This window comes from Felis catus, chromosome B2 (genome assembly GCF_018350175.1).
Source record: "Felis catus isolate Fca126 chromosome B2, F.catus_Fca126_mat1.0, whole genome shotgun sequence".
In the NCBI taxonomy this organism is placed as follows: Eukaryota; Metazoa; Chordata; class Mammalia; order Carnivora; family Felidae; genus Felis; species Felis catus.
The window spans coordinates 118,430,109-118,447,903 of record NC_058372.1 but is presented as its reverse complement, the minus strand read 5'-3'; the positions used below and the strand labels follow the sequence as shown (position 1 = coordinate 118,447,903).

The 17,795-nt window shown below is 39.5% G+C and overlaps 2 protein-coding genes across 4 annotated transcripts in view; one reads left to right on the top strand and one right to left on the bottom strand.

Annotated features, from left to right (window-relative positions):
• ENPP3 (ectonucleotide pyrophosphatase/phosphodiesterase 3) overlaps positions 1 to 11,553 on the bottom strand; it is an 89,882-nt gene extending 78,329 nt beyond the window's left edge. The window contains exons 1-2 of one of the 2 annotated variants that reach the window (XM_019831231.3): positions 11,322 to 11,553; positions 1,012 to 1,204 (exon numbers count right to left, since the gene is read on the bottom strand). Coding sequence is in view for 1 of the 2 variants with exons in the window: in XM_045058048.1 (XP_044913983.1) it covers positions 629 to 655 (27 nt within the window). In the remaining variant the exon portion in view is untranslated. Of the gene's footprint in view, positions 1 to 628; positions 992 to 1,011; positions 1,205 to 11,321 lie in introns of those variants that run through there. The other variant, XM_045058048.1, reaches the window with a different exon arrangement.
• Positions 11,554 to 11,672: 119 nt separating this feature from the next.
• MED23 (mediator complex subunit 23) overlaps positions 11,673 to 17,795 on the top strand; it is a 44,550-nt gene continuing 38,427 nt past the window's right edge. For both annotated transcript variants that reach the window (XM_011282609.4, XM_011282608.4), the window contains exons 1-5: positions 11,673 to 11,918; positions 12,263 to 12,294; positions 12,455 to 12,542; positions 15,501 to 15,625; positions 16,630 to 16,741. In XM_011282609.4, coding sequence (XP_011280911.1) covers positions 11,871 to 11,918; positions 12,263 to 12,294; positions 12,455 to 12,542; positions 15,501 to 15,625; positions 16,630 to 16,741 — 405 coding nt within the window. In that variant the 5' untranslated portion in view covers positions 11,673 to 11,870. The remainder of the gene's footprint in view (positions 11,919 to 12,262; positions 12,295 to 12,454; positions 12,543 to 15,500; positions 15,626 to 16,629; positions 16,742 to 17,795) is intronic.

Sequence of the window (17,795 nt, the reverse complement as noted above, 5' to 3'; positions counted from 1 at the left end):
TCCCGTATTGGAGCTAATTCCAGGACTGGCAGTCCAGGTGGGACTGGTGTTAGCAATGCTGAACCAGGGCTGGAAGGCAACCTTTTACCTGAAGGTCAAAAGCTCAGTGTGGGCCTCAGGACCCAAGTTCTCAAAACTGAAATATAAGTAAATAAATAAAGTGTCTGGGTTACTAGACATCCAAACAATGACTATAATAAAGTAAAATCAATTCCCATAGCTTGAGATCAATATTTTGCAGTACTATGTGTGTGAAATGACATTTTCCAACATAAAACACATAATATCTCATTGCCAATAAACACAGTTGAACATTTATAATCAACTTAGAGATAGGGAACAGTAATTTTGAACCTCGGGTAAATAAAACATTTTCTCTATAATTATTGTGTTTTGAATTTTATCAATAAAAAATTCCAAAAATTTATTTAACTTAGTATATAAATATGCACACATCTCTGATTTTATATACATAACTACATAATATCTTTAGTTTTGCTTTTTGGCTCACAATGTTTAAAATATTTACTAACTGGACCTTTACAGTATTGCTAATCCCTAATCTACCCCTAAATTCTCCCAAGTTTCAAAGACTGCCACTTACTTACCCAGCCACTAACGTACTTACCCAGAGAAACATGCACCAGCCTGTCATTTGAACCACCAATTACCACCTCTTGTGATTCAGAAGTCAGGAAGCTGGTCTGATGCCTCCTAAAGCATTGCAATTATTTTCTACTGAATAATCAACATTTCTAAGGTCGTCTCTAGGTCCTGGAACACTATTTCTCTTACTTTGTCTCAAGTGCAGATATATGGCCCAGTAATGTCAGAATTCTAAGACTCTTTCCTATTCACTTCAAAACTCAGAAATAATTTTACTTCCAAAAATTTTCCAAGCTTTAGTAGGCTCTTCGTGTTTTCAATGTTCTCGAGTGGACCTCATTTGTGACTGAAGTTCTAGAGACATCTCCAGAAAGACATCCTAAAACTAGAGGGCTATCATACTACCTGAGTTCTCCAAGGCTATCCAAGGTCTATGAACGTATAGGCTGTGGGTTTGTTCTACTTCTCTGAAGCCTGGAAGGAATTGAATTATTTCCCAAAACTCTGGAATCTCTCTGGCATGTCAGCTCCATGCAGGCAGGAACAAGTTCAGTTTTGGCTTGCCATTTGGTCCATTATCTGTCACAATGGCCAGCACCTAGAAGACATTCAATAGACACTTGTTAAGTAAATCATTAATGGTTTCAGAAACAACCTGGGAGGTCTAAGCCCACTCTCATAAATGTCTAATAAACCAAATTATAATAAATTATGATAACTTTATTAGATATAACTTTGTGTGCGATCCACATCTTTTCCTACATCTATAGCATTTCAGAAATAGCTATCACTTCAGAGGTAAGACTTGCCCATGACATAAAAGCCCTTTGGATGCTTTGATTAATTCAGAGTAAGAAATAACAACTGAGCACCATCAAGCCCTAGATTTTATGCCAGGTGATGCAAGAATGTTTAGCATGTACTCTAAAGATCTTCTGTCTGGTAGAAGAGACTATTTTAACCATAATACAGTGTGATATGTGCTATCTTAGTTGCATTAATGAAGTGCTACGGGAATGGAGGAGGAAATAATTGAAATTTTCTCAGAGACAGGGTGCCTGCGTGACTCAGTTGATTAAGCATCAGACTTTAGCTCAGGTCATGATCTCACGGTTCGTGGGTGTGAGCCCCGTGTCGGACTCTGTGCTGACAGCTCAGAGCCTGGAGTCTGCTTCAGATTCTGTGTCTCCCTCTCTCTCTCTCTCTGACCCTCCTTTGCTCACACTCTGTCTCTCTCTGTCTCTCAAAAATAAATAAAAATGTTAAAAAAAATTTTTTTTAAATTTTCTCAGAGAATTCAGAAAGGTATCAACATTAGTTTGCTAGGACTGCCATGACAAAATACCCCAGATTGGGTGGCTTAAACTACAGAAATTTATTTTCTCACAAGTCTGGAAGCTGGAAGTCCAAGATCAAGTTGATGTAGAGGTGGCTTCTCCTAAGGCCCCTCTCCTTGGCTTACAGATGACCACCTTCTCTCTATGACTTTGCATGGCTGGCTCTCTGTGCATGCACCTGTCTGATGTCTCTGTCTGCAATCTTCTCTCCTTCAAAGGACACTAGCCATATCGGTTAGGGCCTACCCTATTGACCTCATTTTAACTCAATTACCTTTTAAAAATTTTTTTTTCAACGTTTATTTATTTTTGGGACAGAGAGAGACAGAGCATGAACGGGGGAGGGGCAGAGAGAGAGGGAGACACAGAATCGGAAACAGGCTCCAGGCTCTGAGCCATCAGCCCAGAGCCTGACGCGGGGCTCGAACTCACGGACCGCGAGATCGTGACCTGGCTGAAGTCGGACGCTTAACCGACTGCGCCACCCAGGCGCCCCTCAATTACCTTTTTAAAGACTCTGTTTCCAAATACAGTCCTATTCTACAGTACTAGGACTTCAACATATGAATTTTAGGGAAACAAATAATGCCATAACTTAAGAGGTAACATTTCTAATAAACATTATCTGACTTAGAAAGTAACTCAACCACCATTGCTGAGTAGCAGGATCATAAGTCCCATCACCCATGCCATTTATGTTTAGAGAACAGTCTTTGCCCAGGTTTTGTGCACCTGCATGTGTAGGCTTCAAGGGAAGGTCAGTGAGCCACTTGAAATTATGCACAAACTTGAATTTGTGAATATGTGTATGCATATGGATATGTGTGTATTTGCTTTCTTTATAGCTTACATCAGGCAAAGAGCTAAACCTTGTAGAAAACACTTTAAAGGAGATAACAGGACCAACATGGCATGAGAAATGAGACAAAACCAAATTGAAGGACATTCTGCAAAACTATTTACCTGGAATACTCAAAAACGTCAATTTTATGAGGTGGGGACAGGGAGGGGTTACAGAATTGTAATTTGAAAGGAGGCTACAGAAATCTAACAACTAAATGCCAGATGAGATCCCTGATTGGATCCTGGAAGAATAAAATGGAAAAAAAAAAAATCATTGAAGGACAGTATGGAGATAATGGAGGAAATGTGAGTGTGGATGCATTCCAGGTAATAGTATTATATTGATGTATAATTTCCTGAGTGTGATGAGTGTATTGTGGCTAGAAAATTTGGGTCCTACATGCATGACTTTCAGAAGGCATGTGGTGAAATATTTCAGGTTGAAGTTATGAGTCTGTAAATAATTCTCAAATAGTTCACAGAGAGATAATTAGATTGGTGGAGAGAGGGAGAGGGGCAGAGAAAAGTGAGAGAGAGGAAGAGACAGATAAATAGTAAATGTGGTAAAATGTTTAAAATATGTGTTGATTGAAAAATTCTTCAAATTTTCTCCATGTTTTAAATTTTTCAAAATAAAAGTTTCAGGGAAAAGGAATAGTTTTTTGAGGAAGCTAATGGAGGATCTGCTCTCCTCCATCTTCCAAACGAGAGAGTATATTGAGGAAGAGGAAGTCATGAAGCTGAGCACACGGAAGATGTTATGTAGGAGAAGGCGAAAGAGAATCACCAGGATGCTATCTGTCCCCTTCCCCAACACACACACATACACAGTAGTCGTGTGGCAGGTATGACAACAGCCAATCCAGACAGGCAGAGGACCCAGGAGGATGTCCCTAACAGGAAGATGAAGTTTATAAATACCTTACGTGTCTAGTTCCTGAGAGGAGATTTACATCTCAGGCAGAGGTTTCTGGATGAATTAGCAATAGTCAAATCCAAAACTAAGCAAAGAAGAAAACCAAACCAAACCAAACCAAACCAAACAAAAAAACCCACAAGACAATTATTAACTCCCAATAGAAAACAAAAAATTGTACAGAAAAGGAAAATGCAATCACAATGCACTGTGTTGCTAAGTTGTAAATAATAGCTACAGGGTCAGAACAGTATGAATGGTCTGCAATTATCTACACAACAAATTCTGATATATGAGTAGGTTGGAGAAGGAGGAAATGTGAGTCGTGTCCAAGAACACTAAATGTTTGTCTTTCACGGTAACAAGTTGAAATATAATATCTAAACTGAAACAGCAAGAAATAGTTGCAATGAAGCATGATATTTAGAAAAAGAATTGCAAGTGACTGACTTCTGAGAAAGGGAAGTTAAAGATGAGGAGGAGTTTGGTTGAAAACTTATTTTTTTAACATAAGCTTTGGAGAATTGTTCATTTTTTTAAATATTTACAGATAGTATTTTGAAAAATAATAACAGCAAAAAGGAGTTAAGAATTATATTAATAGTATTATAAATTGATTTCCCTGTGTTTAACCAGAAAATTAAAGTTTTTAATCCTGGACAACACAGTGAACACTACTAGCATGAGTCAAAGTACTGTTTGAATCAAATCATCTCTATAGAAATAAAATGATCCAGGAAAAATGACGTTTTTACATGGCAAAAATAAATGATAAAAATCAAAATCCTTTAGGCTGTGAAATCTGTGTGGTATGATTTAGAAAATGATACATTTGGAGTTAAAAATCCATTCTTTCAAAAGAAAGAAAAAAGAAGTCGCTGGGATTGGAGAAATTTGAACTGTGAGTCTGTAGGAAAGGAAAAGCCAAAGAAGGATCTAAAGTCAAAGAGTTACATGATGGAAGATGTGCTTTCAGAATATTTACCTGGATCTGGAGAATAGAGTAGACTGGAATGGGGAGAGATGAAAATAGAGGCACCTCGTAGGTATGGCTGTCGCATTCCTAGAGCGAAGTGACAAGCTCAATGAAACCAATGGAAACAGGGAGGTGTTGGGTTTGAGAAATATGACAGCAACACCTCTGAACTTAGAGACCAATTCTAAACTAGTAGAAGAGGGATGCCCTTGGCAGAGAGGGGCACCAGAAGTGTCTAGTGTTCTAGAAAGATGACAAGTTAGGTTTTGGACCTAATAAGGTTGAATTCTTTAGGGAACATACATGTTGAAATCTTCAGCATCGAAAGTGAAGAGACTACCTTCTAGGAAAGAAGTCTCTACTCTATTTTTCTAAGTATCACTTTAAAATAAATAGTCAATCTCTTCTATCTCTTTAGGTAGCCAATATTGACAGTTAGGCATTTAGATTAGTTTTCTGTGGCTGCTGTAGCAAATTGCCACAAACTTAGTGGCTTAGTACAACACAAATTTATTTTATTTTATTTATTTATTTTTTTTATAAATTTTTTTTTCAACGTTTATTTATTTTTGGGACAGAGAGAGACAGAGCATGAACGGGGGAGGGGCAGAGAGAGAGGGAGACACCGAATCGGTAACAGGCTCCAGGCTCTGAGCCATCAGCCCAGAGCCTGACGCGGGGCTCGAACTCACGGACCGCGAGATCGTGACCTGGCTGAAGTCGGACGCTTAACCGACTGCGCCACCCAGGCGCCCCGAACACAAATTTATTTTAAAGTTCTGTTTGTTACAAGTGTGATACAGGTCTCACTGGGCTAAAACCAAAGTGTCAACAGAGCTGGGTTCCCTTCTGGAGGCTCTCAGGGGAGAATCGGGTTCATTAACTTTTCTAGCTTCTGGAAGCCACTCACAGTCCTTGGCTAATGGTTTCCTTTCTGCATATTCTAAGCCAGAAATCTCATATCGCTTTGACTATTCTTTCTTAGTCACATCTTCTGATTCTCCAACTCCCTATTCTACTTTTAAGGATCCTTTTGATTACATTGGATCTATTCAGATAATCCAGGGTAATCCCCCTTGTTTATGGTCAGGTGATTAGCAATCTTAATTCCATATGCAACTTTAATTCCCCTGTGCCATGAAATCTAACATCTTTTCAGGCTCTGGGGATTGGGACATGGAAATCCGTGGGGGGCAATTATTTTGCCCATCAGAGGCAAAAATACTTCCATACTTTCTCCTGATACATGCGAACACATGTCTATACAGATAGGTAGTGGTTGACGTTTTCTTTCTTCCCTTCCTCCCTTCTTCTCTTCCTCCCTCCTTCCCTTCTTCCTTCCTCCCCTCCCAGGCTTTCTCCCTTCTCTCCTCCCTTCTTTCCTTCCCAAGAGAAGTGGAATTGTGGTGTGTGTAGTTAAAAAGAGCAGTCATCAAGATTATCCTCACTTTTGACACCCATTCCAAGTTTGGGAGTCCCTAAGACAACACTTAGGTTTGATAATTTTCTAGAAAGACTCATGTTATACCCATGGGTATGGTTTATTATAACTAAAAGATACAGATGGAGATCAGCCAAGGGAAAAAGGCACATAGCACAGGGTCCAGGGAAGTTCCAGTTGTTCTCCTCCCATGAAGTTGTGGACAGCATTACTTTCCTGGCATCAATACATGACAACATACATGAAACATTACTGACCAGTAAAGTTTGCTTGAGCCCAGTGTCCAGAGATTATTGGGGATCCATCATGCAGGTATGGCTGACACCCATGTAGCCAAACTCAACCTCCAGTGCCTCCAGAGGTTGACCTCATGAGCCAACCTTCCTCACTCCAAATCACACTGTCAGACTGTTTGGGGTAACCCAAGGGCCCCAGGAAAACCAAAACACTTCTATCAGGCATGACATTCAAAGGGATTAAACCTTATCCTTCAGAATTCAAGGGCAAAGGCCAGATCTCTTTTTGGTCAAAGTTAAATTCTTTTCCTATTGAGGATCATATAATCCTCATTACTGCACAATGTCTTCTGTCCCCACTCCTGCATTACATCACAAAAACCTACACTGAGATGGTTAGATGATGTTCCTTTATAAGATTTCCCAGAACAGCTCTCCAGTGATATCCTTCCAGTCTTATAACAACAGGATAATTTCCTCTTTAACTATCCACGCATTAAGCAAAGATTCAATGTCTCCACCAAAGGTCTTATCCATAAGATAAGGATTTGCTCCCACCTTTCTTTTTTAAGTTTATTTATTTATTTTGAGAGAGACAGAGACAGTATGAATGGTGGAGGGTCACAGAGAGAGGGAGACAGAGAATCCCTAGCAGGGATTCTGCACTGACAGTGCAGAGCCAGATACAGGCTCCAACCCACAAAACTGTGAGATCGTGACCCGATCGAAAACCAAGAGCCGGACACTTAACCGACTGAGTTACCCAAGCACCTCTCCCATCTTTTAAATTTATATTATAGTTTTCCTACACAACTTGAACACTGCTAATGGTCCCAGCCATCTTGGAGTGAAGGAGTTCTAAAAAGCGCATAAATTCCCAAGAGCTATCGATGCTTGATAGCTTACCGTATGCCTGATGCTAGACTGAATCCTTTGAACACATTCACTTTTCTTACCCACAGGACTTAGGTGTTTTGCAGATAGTAAAATTGAAGCTTCAAGAAATTAAGGGGTTTGCTACTTGTTTAGTTAAGTGGGATGTGTCAGGATGTGAACCTAGACTATCTAACGCCAGAGTCCATTTGTCTTGAGTGAGTGTGTGTGTAACTACAACTATATATGTAGACTCAGGTCACTCAGAAAGATTGACACGGGAGCTTAACAGACTCTTCCAGTCTTCGTGTCATCTCCATTCCATGTGAAAACCCCATCCCTAGCCTTTGCATTGGGGAGACTGTTCTCAGGTTAATTAACTTTACTTCTCGCTCCAGAATCTAGAAAGAACAGGCTTCCAGCATTCCTGGTCTAGCATCCTCTACCCTGCTCCTGTCATCCATGTGCAATGGTTCATTCCCCAGAAGTAGATCAAAGTTGCCCGCCTCAAAAACCACCAAATGCTGATTCCTCACCAATGGGATTTTTATGGGTAAGCTAATGGGATTTTCATTTCATTGATGACTCCGTGAGATTATTTATCTGATTGGAACCTGGAACTCAGCCTACTCTCCACACCTTCCTTTACAACATCAATAGTCTTTCATTCATAATTTATTCATTCATTCATTTTATGACATTATACTACAATTTGGAATAGAAAACATGACTATACAGATGATGCCTTTATGTTGCTCACAGACTTATGGAGTATTCCTCCTCTCTACTTCCTTCCTCCCAAGGTCCTAAACGACTTCATCTCTACCCTCAACATGTAGGGTTTCCCACTCCCCATTACATTTGCTATCTCCATTCCTTAGGGAGGTAGGTGTACCTCCAGACCCTCAAATCTAGCCCAGTATTTCTTCTAAACCATATGCTTATTATTATTTTTTGTGTCTTTCTTATAATTTATAAACCCAAAGCAGTCATCTCATCAGCTGCTGACTCAGACTCCACACTGTGGCTTTCAGGGCCCTCCAATTCTGAAAGGTGTCTACCCTGGCCTCACTCTCGGGGCTGATCAAACTGTTTATCTTGAGTCCAGCACTAACAATGATCTGAATGTACCAGCTTTTTTTTCAGAGATGTCCTGGCTGTTCTCAGTTTGTTCCAGTCTTGCTGGTCACCTCTATTTTCATTTCTGCCTTTATTTGTTTCCTGACTTAGTGACTGTTCCCAGCACCAACCCTCCACCTTGAACCAATCTAGTTGCACTGGTTTGACCATTAGCACATTTCCCTAGGTGCAGTTTTGCATTTGCACTTTCACTCAGTCTGTTTTGAACTGATCCCAGTAATTTCCTTCCTGCTGAAGGCTTGGTCATCTTTGAGGAAAACTAAGACAGTTGGTGCATTACTCATTCAAGCATACCTCCAGCCAGTCCTTTCCTTGTATGCTTTTTTTCCCCCCTTCTAGTGAACGTTTAGTGATTTGACATTTTCTGCTAAGGAAATTATATGCCATTTTATAGAAATTTCAAGCTAAGGATTTAGAGGAATATTTTAATTGAATGGACTGACTCTTGGTTATGGCATACAGAATTAACAAAACCACTCTGTCACTGAGGACTGGTATCATTAAATACTGCTGAAAAAGTAAAAGACCTAAATAAATGGAGAGATCCACTGTGTTTGTGAACTAAAAGACTCAATATTATTTAGGTATCAATTATCCCAAAATTATTCTATAGATTCAATTTAATCCCAATAAAAATTCTAGGTTGTTTTTTTTTTGGTCAAATTGAGAAGCTGATTCTAAAATTTATATGGAAATGCAAAGACATAGGGGCGCCTGAGTGGCTCAGTTGGTAAAACAACCAACTCTTGGTTTCCACTCAGACCATGATCCCAGGGTCCAGAGATAGAGCCCCGCTTTGGGAGTGCTGGGCACAGAGCCTATATTGAGATTTTCTCTCTCCCTCCTTCTGCCTTTCCCCCACTCACATGCATGTACTCTCTCTCTCTCTCTCAAAAATAAATAATTAAAAAAATTTTTTTTAATTCAGAATGAGAAATGAATAATATATTTGGGGTTCCTGGGTGGCTCAGTCCATTGAGCATCCAACTCTTGATTTAGGTTCAGGTCATGATCCAAGGATCCTGGATTCCAGGCCCTCCTCTGGCTCCTCGCTGAGCATGAAGCCTGCTTAAGATACTCTCTCTCTCTCTCTCTCTCTCTCTCTCTCTCTCTCTCTCCCCCCCCCTTTCTCTTCCCCCCTCTGTCTCTCAACAAAAAAATTAAAAAAGAAATGAGCAAAGGACCTAGAATAACCAAAATAAGCTTGAAAAAAATAATAAAACTGGAGAACTTAGGCTACCCTATTTTGAGACTTGCTAATAAGCTACAGCAATTGAGACAATATGATACTGGCATAACAGTTGGAACCCTCACACATTTGTAGTATTAGAATATAAAAATGGTAAAAACCATTTTGGGGAACTGTTTGGCAATTTATTATAAAATTAAACATATACTTCCCATATGACCCCAAAATTGTGTTCCTAGGCATTTACCTAAGAGAAAAGATAACATACGTCTGCTTGAAGACTTGCTCAAGAATGTTTATAGCAACTTTAATCAAATTATTCAAAAACTGAGAATAATCTAAATGCCTCCTAACAGGTGAATTGATAAATAATCTGTAGTATACTACAGATTGACATACATGGATGGTCCTCCAAATATACAGTTATGTGAAAGAAGCTAGGCACAAAAGAATACATACTGTGTGATTCCAGTTATATAAACTTCAAGAACATGCAAATTAATTCATGGTTACATAAGTTAAAACAGTGTTTGGGGGTTTGGCTGCAAAGGAACACCAGGAACTTCCTGGTGTGATAAATATACTCCATTTCTTCACTGAATTGGCAGTTGGACCAGTGTAAACATTTGTCAAGATTCATGGATCTGTACATGCAAAATGTATGTATTTCATTGTTTATAGCTTACACATCAAATGAAGAAATTAATATCAGGGGAAACACATGAAGGTATAGGAATAGATGGTCAATTTTTATTCAATGGATGGAACATCAGCAAGCATGTTATAAAAATTAATTTGTATTTGGTTACAAAAAATATATAATTCTTTCTTGACCATTCTTCCTTTTTAACTATACAAGCCCTGGCCAATATTGAGATTTCAAGCATTTGCTAAGAACACACTCATTTGGAAACAGAGTGAAATCCTGGAAATCTGCTAGACAGTAACTGAAAACTGTCTTAAAAGTGTATCTGGGGCCATCTGGGTGGCTCAGTCAGTTAAGGGTCCGACTCTTGATTTCGGGTCAGGTCATGATCTCAAGGTTCTTGACATCAAGTCCTGCATTGGCTGTGCTGACAGGCTGACAGCGGGAACCTGCTTGGGATTCTCTCTCTCCACCCTTCTCCTTGTCTCTGCTCCTCCTCACCCCAAACAAACTTAAGAAAAGGTGCATCTGATCAAAGATAGTCCAAAATAAGATAGTCTGTTTAGCACACAAAAATAACTCTGGTCTGTCCTTCTTCTAGCTTGGATATTTTACAAAATTGATTACTGCATTATGGTTCATTAAGTACCTAACATTGTGTCTAGCTCTGAGCAAAAGGTGAACAAATATTTCATAAATGAAGTACTCCACTACTTATGCACCAAGGTGTTAAATGAAGATAAAGAAGAGACCCTAAATCAGCTTAACTGACGAGGGCAGGCTTCCAGGAATATGTCAAACTGATGCTTGAAAAAATAAAGTGGTGAGTGAGGGGTACACTCCACAGTGCACTTAGCCACTGATTTGACCATGCCAGTAGATCAGCCTTCCTATTTGCCAACCCTTCTCCACCACTACCCTCACCAAAGAGGCTAGGTATTCAGTAATAGGTAATAAATAACATTTATTATTTTATATGATTATAACTAAAAATGGTAGATATTATTATTTGATTATTCTAATTAAAAATCAGTAATAATGCGTTCATTTATTTTTTCAACCTTTTTTGAAAGCCTGCTATGTGTCACGCACTGTGCAAGGCACTGAAGTTACCGTACTTGAGAAGGTATGGTCCCTGTCGTCAAGAAAGGTGTGGTTTCAAATCCAGCCTCCAGAAAGTCAGCAGGTGACAGACGTCATGTTCACCTAGGTTGCAGGAGGAGCATTTCTCGCTGGCTGCCATTCCCCGGGCTCCAAGCTTTTTTCCTTCCCAGGAGGCAAAAGCATCTGAGCCGGAAGCATCTCCCGCTCCAGCCGGGAGGTGGCGACCTGCAGCCGACGACGCCTCGGGGTACTTAGGTTCAAAGCTCCACTTGGGGGCGCTCTCGTCTGGCTCGCAGGCCGCCCTTCTCCACCGGCGGAACATTTGGCTGGGTCTCTGGTTTCTGCAGGTTTCATAATCCGCACGCACCCGGCACTTCCGGGCTTCCGGGCAGACTCCTGCGGTTTGCTGGGCCTCGAAAGGGGATCCTTTCCGCTGAGCGCTAGAGAAAGCGACTTCTGAGAGCCCAGGTTTCCGGCGGGCGTCTCCGCCCCTCTGCCCCTCAATTCCCGGAGCTTGGGTCTAACCCGGGCCGCTCGCTGGGCGTCCTAGGAAGGCAGGGGCGATGGTCCAAATGGAGACGCAACTGCAGAGCATTTTTGAGGACGTGGTGGTGAGTGGAGCCACCAGGGATAAAGGGCAGTGGCCGGGCGAGGGGGACACTCTGTGGCTGACTCAAGGAACCCGGTCCAGGCAACCTGTCCCCTTCCTCTCCTTTGTTGTGACACCGTGCATGTCCGCAAGGGTTTAGGAATCTCCAACAGCTGTCAACTTCAGAGTCGCCTTTGAAATCCACAATACCCTTCGTGACAGACCAGGCCGGGATTGTTATTTTGTGTGTGTCTCTGATTGAGTTGATTTGTCCTATGTTACATTGTAGTGTTTTTCTCGAAGAGGTCCCTCCTTTTTTCTTCTTCTTTTGTTTGTTTTACATCGTTTACTTTTCGTTTTTTACAGAAAACGGAAATTATAGAAGAGGCTTTTCCTGGGTGAGTATATATGCATGGCAGATTTTTGTGTTTTTACGAGTGTATTTTTGTAAGATTTTACTTTGGTTTGTCTTGGAGATATATAAGATCCATAAGATTCTGGTTATGTTGAATTACCGTTTTAGAACTAGTAGCCAATAATCTGACTTTTGTGTTTTAGAATGTTTATGGACACCCCTGAAGATGAAAAAACAAAACTAATTAGCTGTTTGGGGGCCTTCAGACAGTTTTGGGGTGGTCTTTCTCAGGTGAGCACTGCATTTTTACGACATTCAGCTGATGATTTTTGATGCCTTCTTTTTTACATTATTTTGTTGTTGCTGTTAAGGTATTTCTGGAAAGGGAGAAATAAGTTTGTCAATATTTTTTATTTGTATATTCGGGCTTCCATTTGTTTCCATTTGTATTCTTCTAGTGGAGAACCAGTACTGAGAAGTCAAGTTGATAACAGCACAGTGTGAGATGTCTTTAAAAATCTCCCCCATGTTAGATTATATAAAACCATTTTCATTCTATTTTGATTTATTTGGTGCAAGGGAAAAGAGCTGTGGTAGAAGTGTAAAAGATACAAATTTAATTCATTTTCTCCACAAAGGAGCTACAAAGCATTGATACAAAGATACTATGATCAAAGATACTAAAGTAAAGGTACAAAAAAATGCCACAATAAGGATACTATAATAAAGATACTAAGATATTACAATAAAAACAAGGAAAGGAACAGTAAAACTTGGTAACAAAGAACAGTCACCAGAAAATATGTTCATGAAAAAGACAAAATGTGTGATCCTTAAAGAGCTGCTGTTCCAGTAGTGTATTATCTTCTCATGGTGCATTATTTGTAGGAAAATGAGAACTGTTCCCATTTAAGCCACTGGTGATAAGACTTGCTGCTCAAACATGGGTTACATAATGGCATATATTCTCTTTTTTTTATTTATTTATTTTTTATTAGAGACCCTGAGAGGAGAGGGGCAGAGGGACAGAGGGGGAGAAAGAGACAGAGAGAGAGTGTCTTAAGCAGGCTCCATGCTCAGCACACAGCCCGATGCTAAACTTGATTACTTGACCCTGAGATCATGACCTGAGCCAAAATCAAGAGTCGGATGCTCAACTGACTGAGCCACCCAGGCGCCCCGGCATATATTCATTTAAAAAAAAAAAAAAATGTTTGTCTCTCTCTGTCCCAAAAATTAAAAAAAAAAAAAAAAAAAACGTTGGAAAAAAAAAAAATAAAAGGGGCGCCTGGGTGGCGCAGTCAGTTAAGCGTCCGACTTCAGCCAGGTCACGATCTCGCGGTCCGTGAGTTCGAGCCCCGCGTCAGGCTCTGGGCTGATGGCTCAGAGCCTGGAGCCTGTTTCCGATTCTGTGTCTCCCTCTCTCTCTGCCCCTCCCCTGTTCATGCTCTGTCTCTCTCTGTCCCAAAAATAAATAAATAAATAAATAAATAAATAAATAAATAAATAAATAAATAAAAAACGTTGATAAAAAAAATGTTTTAATTACTTTCTAATAGGTGATATATTCATATGACTCCAAATGCAAAAGGTACCAAAACGGGGGACCCTACGAATAGTCTGCCTTCTATCTTTCTTAACTTAATCACCTACTTTTTCATGTCAGCAGCCAGTATCCCCAGTTTGTTGCCTTCTGGAAGTATTTTACACATGTAGAATCAATTTTTATAAAACATTCATATAATGTGTACACTGTTCATTAGCACCTTTTTTCCTCTTACTATTAAATCCTGAAAGCAATTCTACATTAATCCATTGAAAGTTACTTCTGCCTTCATACAGTAGCATAATCCATTATATGACTGTACTTTCCTTTATTTAACCAGTCTCCTACTGAGTGACATTTAGGTTATTTCTTAGGTTATTTAAACAATACTAAATGAATAACAATACTTTAAACAGTACTAAAATGAATAATATTCTGCATAGGACACTGTGCAGAATAATTTCCTGAAAGTAGTATTGGTAGGTTAGAGGGTATGTCTATTTATAATTTTTATACAGATTGCCTAATAGCTTTTCCTAAGGGTCATACCAGGCAAGGGGAGAATAAGCGTACCTGTTCCCAGCCTCACAGTAGGGTGTTAATGAATGTTTCTTGATGTTTACCAATCTAAAACAGGAGAAATTATATCTCATCATGGTTTATTTTGCATTTCTCTAATATCAAACATCTTTTCAACATATTTTAATTTTTAAATAATTTATTAAACATTTTATGGGTTAAGGATGGCCTGTGTGTTCAAGAAGTTTATATTCTAATGGGGGAGCCAGGAAGAAAATAGATATTTCTTTTTTTTTTTTTTTTAATTTTTTTTTTTTTAATTTATGTTTGAGACAGAGACAGAGCATGAACGGGGGAGGGTCAGAGAGAGGGAGACACAGAATCTGAAACAGGCTCCAGGCTCTGAGCTGTCAGCACAGAGCCCGATGCGGGGCTCGAACTCATGGACTGCGAGATCATGACCTGAGCCGAAGTCGGACGCTTAACTGACTGAGCCACCCAGGCGCCCCAGAAAATAGATATTTCTAAATCAGCATTATATTTTCAACAATAGAAGTGTGTTTGAGGGACAGTAGTAGTACAGAAGAGGAGGACATGTAGGTCCCTCTTGAGGGTATCCCAGAAGACAAACTGATATGGGTACTACATTTTGGTATCAGGTTATACAAGTCTAGAAATTTGATATGTCATTGGATTCATAATTAGGCTCTTAGGGATTAGATTTCACACAATTCTCATGAGGCTGATATACTGACTCACAGTGGATCCCCCCCCTCCCCCCCCACCTCGCCCCAGCCCAGTGACAGGAATGTTTATATCTGCCATTAAGGGCATTGCTTACAATTTCTTACACAGTACACAGTCTTTGTTAGCGCTTTCTACTGACCATGAAAATACTAAGAAAATCTTACTCCTTCTGGCAGTCTCATGTAATAAAAATAGTGGGAATTTAATCTATAGAATTGTATTGATTTTAAGCTTAATATGACTGAAACACTAAATCTGAATTTTTTCATTTTGTCTTTTTTTTTTTAATTGTTTTCATTCATGAATGTTTATAGTGGAGTATTTCATTCATAGTCTTGATATACTCCCAGGTATTTTAGCTATTTGTTAGCTATGTATATGGCTATATATAAAATATCACTTTGGACCTAAAATATAATCATTTTTTAATTTTCCAGGAATCTCATGAACAGTGCATCCAGTGGATTGTTAAATTTATTCATGGCCAGCATAGTCCTAAAAGAATTTCTTTTCTTTATGACTGCTTAGCGATGGCAGTGGAGACTGGTCTCCTTCCACCCAGGTATGTTTACTGATAGAGCAATCCAAAGAGGTTTTTTTTATTAATATTTGGAAATTGATCCAGGTTGTTATAATAGAGTAAAAGAATGAAAAAGGAGGTTAGGCTCAACAAGTAATCCTTCATAAAACGTCAGGTTTTAGTTTCTAGGATATAGTATTCTTAGAATTGTGTACATAAAAGCTCAAAACCAGGCGGGCTTTGCCTTTTAACTCAGGAGCTAGGATCACTTAACTTTTCCTGAACAATGAACTACATGAACACATTGTGACTTAAAACAATAATAATCCTCTTATTAACACTCATGGTTGCAATGATTGACTGAGTTCAGTAGGCAGTTTTTCTCAGGATCTTGAGATTGCAGTCAGATGGTAGCTATGGCTATAGTTACCACAAAGGTTTCCCCATTCATGTCTGGTGGTTGATGCCTGGCTGTCATCTGAGACTCTAGCTGGGGCTATCATCTGGAATCTATACATGCCCTCTCCTCGTGATCTGGACTTTCTCACAGCATGATGGCACCCAACACAAGCATTCGAAAGAAGGCTAGACAGAAGCTACATTATCTTGCCTTGGATGTCATAAGCGCCCCTTTTGCCATAATCTTAGGCCTGCCCAGATTTTAGGGAAGAGAGTGTAGACCCTTCTCCCACCTCTTCATGGGAGTAGTGTCAGTGTCACACTTTAAAAGAGCGTGTGGGATTGAAAATCTTGTTTCAGCCATCTTGGAAAAATACAATCTACCGCAAACTGATAGATGGTAAGCATTTCATCTATAGTTTCTGGTAGATTTCTGTCTAGTAAGAATATACACAATATTATCGTGTTCTGTTTTTTGTTCTTTCACTTAAGTGAAAAAAATGTACCTAATTTTTTAAAGTACATTTGAAAAGTAATGTTCCTTTCTCAGAAACGCTATGATAAATACACAGAATACACAGACCTTGGCTGTTAGAGAATTTGAAAAATTCTGTTGTGTAACTGGAATGGGTATTCTTATTTTCTAGGATGGTTTGTGAATCCCTGATAAACTCTGACACACTGGAATGGGAAAGAACGCAGCTTTGGGCCTTAACATTTAAACTAGTTCGGAAAATAATTGGGGGAGTGGATTACAAGGTATTTTTTCCTAATTATAAAAAGTAATCACTTTCAGACATGATTGATTTTTAGTGTGTAGATCTTAATTTCAGATGGAATAAATGAAATGGAAGCATTTATTTTTTGTTGTATTTCCTAAAGGAACTTAAAATTGCTCAGTGTTTCCCATAGCTTCTCTGCTCTCCTCCCAACATTCTTTTTATTTTTAAATTAAAAAAAATTTTTTTTTAATGTTATTTATTTTTGACAGAGAGAGAGACAGAGCATGAGCAGGGGAGGGCCAGAGAGAGAGAGGGAGACACAGAATCTGAAGCAGGCTCCAGGCTCTGAGCTGTCAGCACAGAGCTTGACACGGGGCTGGAACTCACAGACCATGAGATCATGACCTGAGCCGAAGTCGGACTCTCAACCGACTGAGCCACCCAGGCACCCCTCTCCTCCCAGCATTCTTAAAAATTCCAGTCCTAATACATATGATGAGTAGGGAAGTCACCAGCAGACTCTGTTGCCTTTTCATGTCACAGATCTTACAATGTTGCGCCCCTTTCAAATGAAAGAGCACAGAGCAGGGGCATGTGAAACCATGAAGGGATGTAGTCATCAGCTGCTAAAGGGAGCAAGCCCTGTTTCACCTCTGCTTTGACCTCCTTTGACCACATATGCTTCAGCGCTCTTCTCTTGACCCAGAATAACAGCACACACTCTCACTGTGTCTTGTAATACAAATCAGGGTCTCCCTTGCTGCAAACACCATTCTCCTTCATTCAGACTACCTTTGTTATTGTCCTTTTTGAAAGGATTGCCATTGTCTGACCCTAGGCTTTATCTGTATTATCTGTATTTTCTCTAATCAGAAATGACTTAAACTGCTTAATTATTGATCTGAATCATGATTTCATACAAAATTAATTCTAAGAAACTTTTTTCTTTCTTTCTTTCTTTTTTAAATTTTCTCTTTACTTACACTTCACTTTCCTTAGCAGGTTTACTTGGAGTTTTTGCTTTCTTCACTTGATCTCAGCCAAAAAGCCGAGAAGCGATGGAGTTTTTGCTTTCTAATTTGTAGGATGCC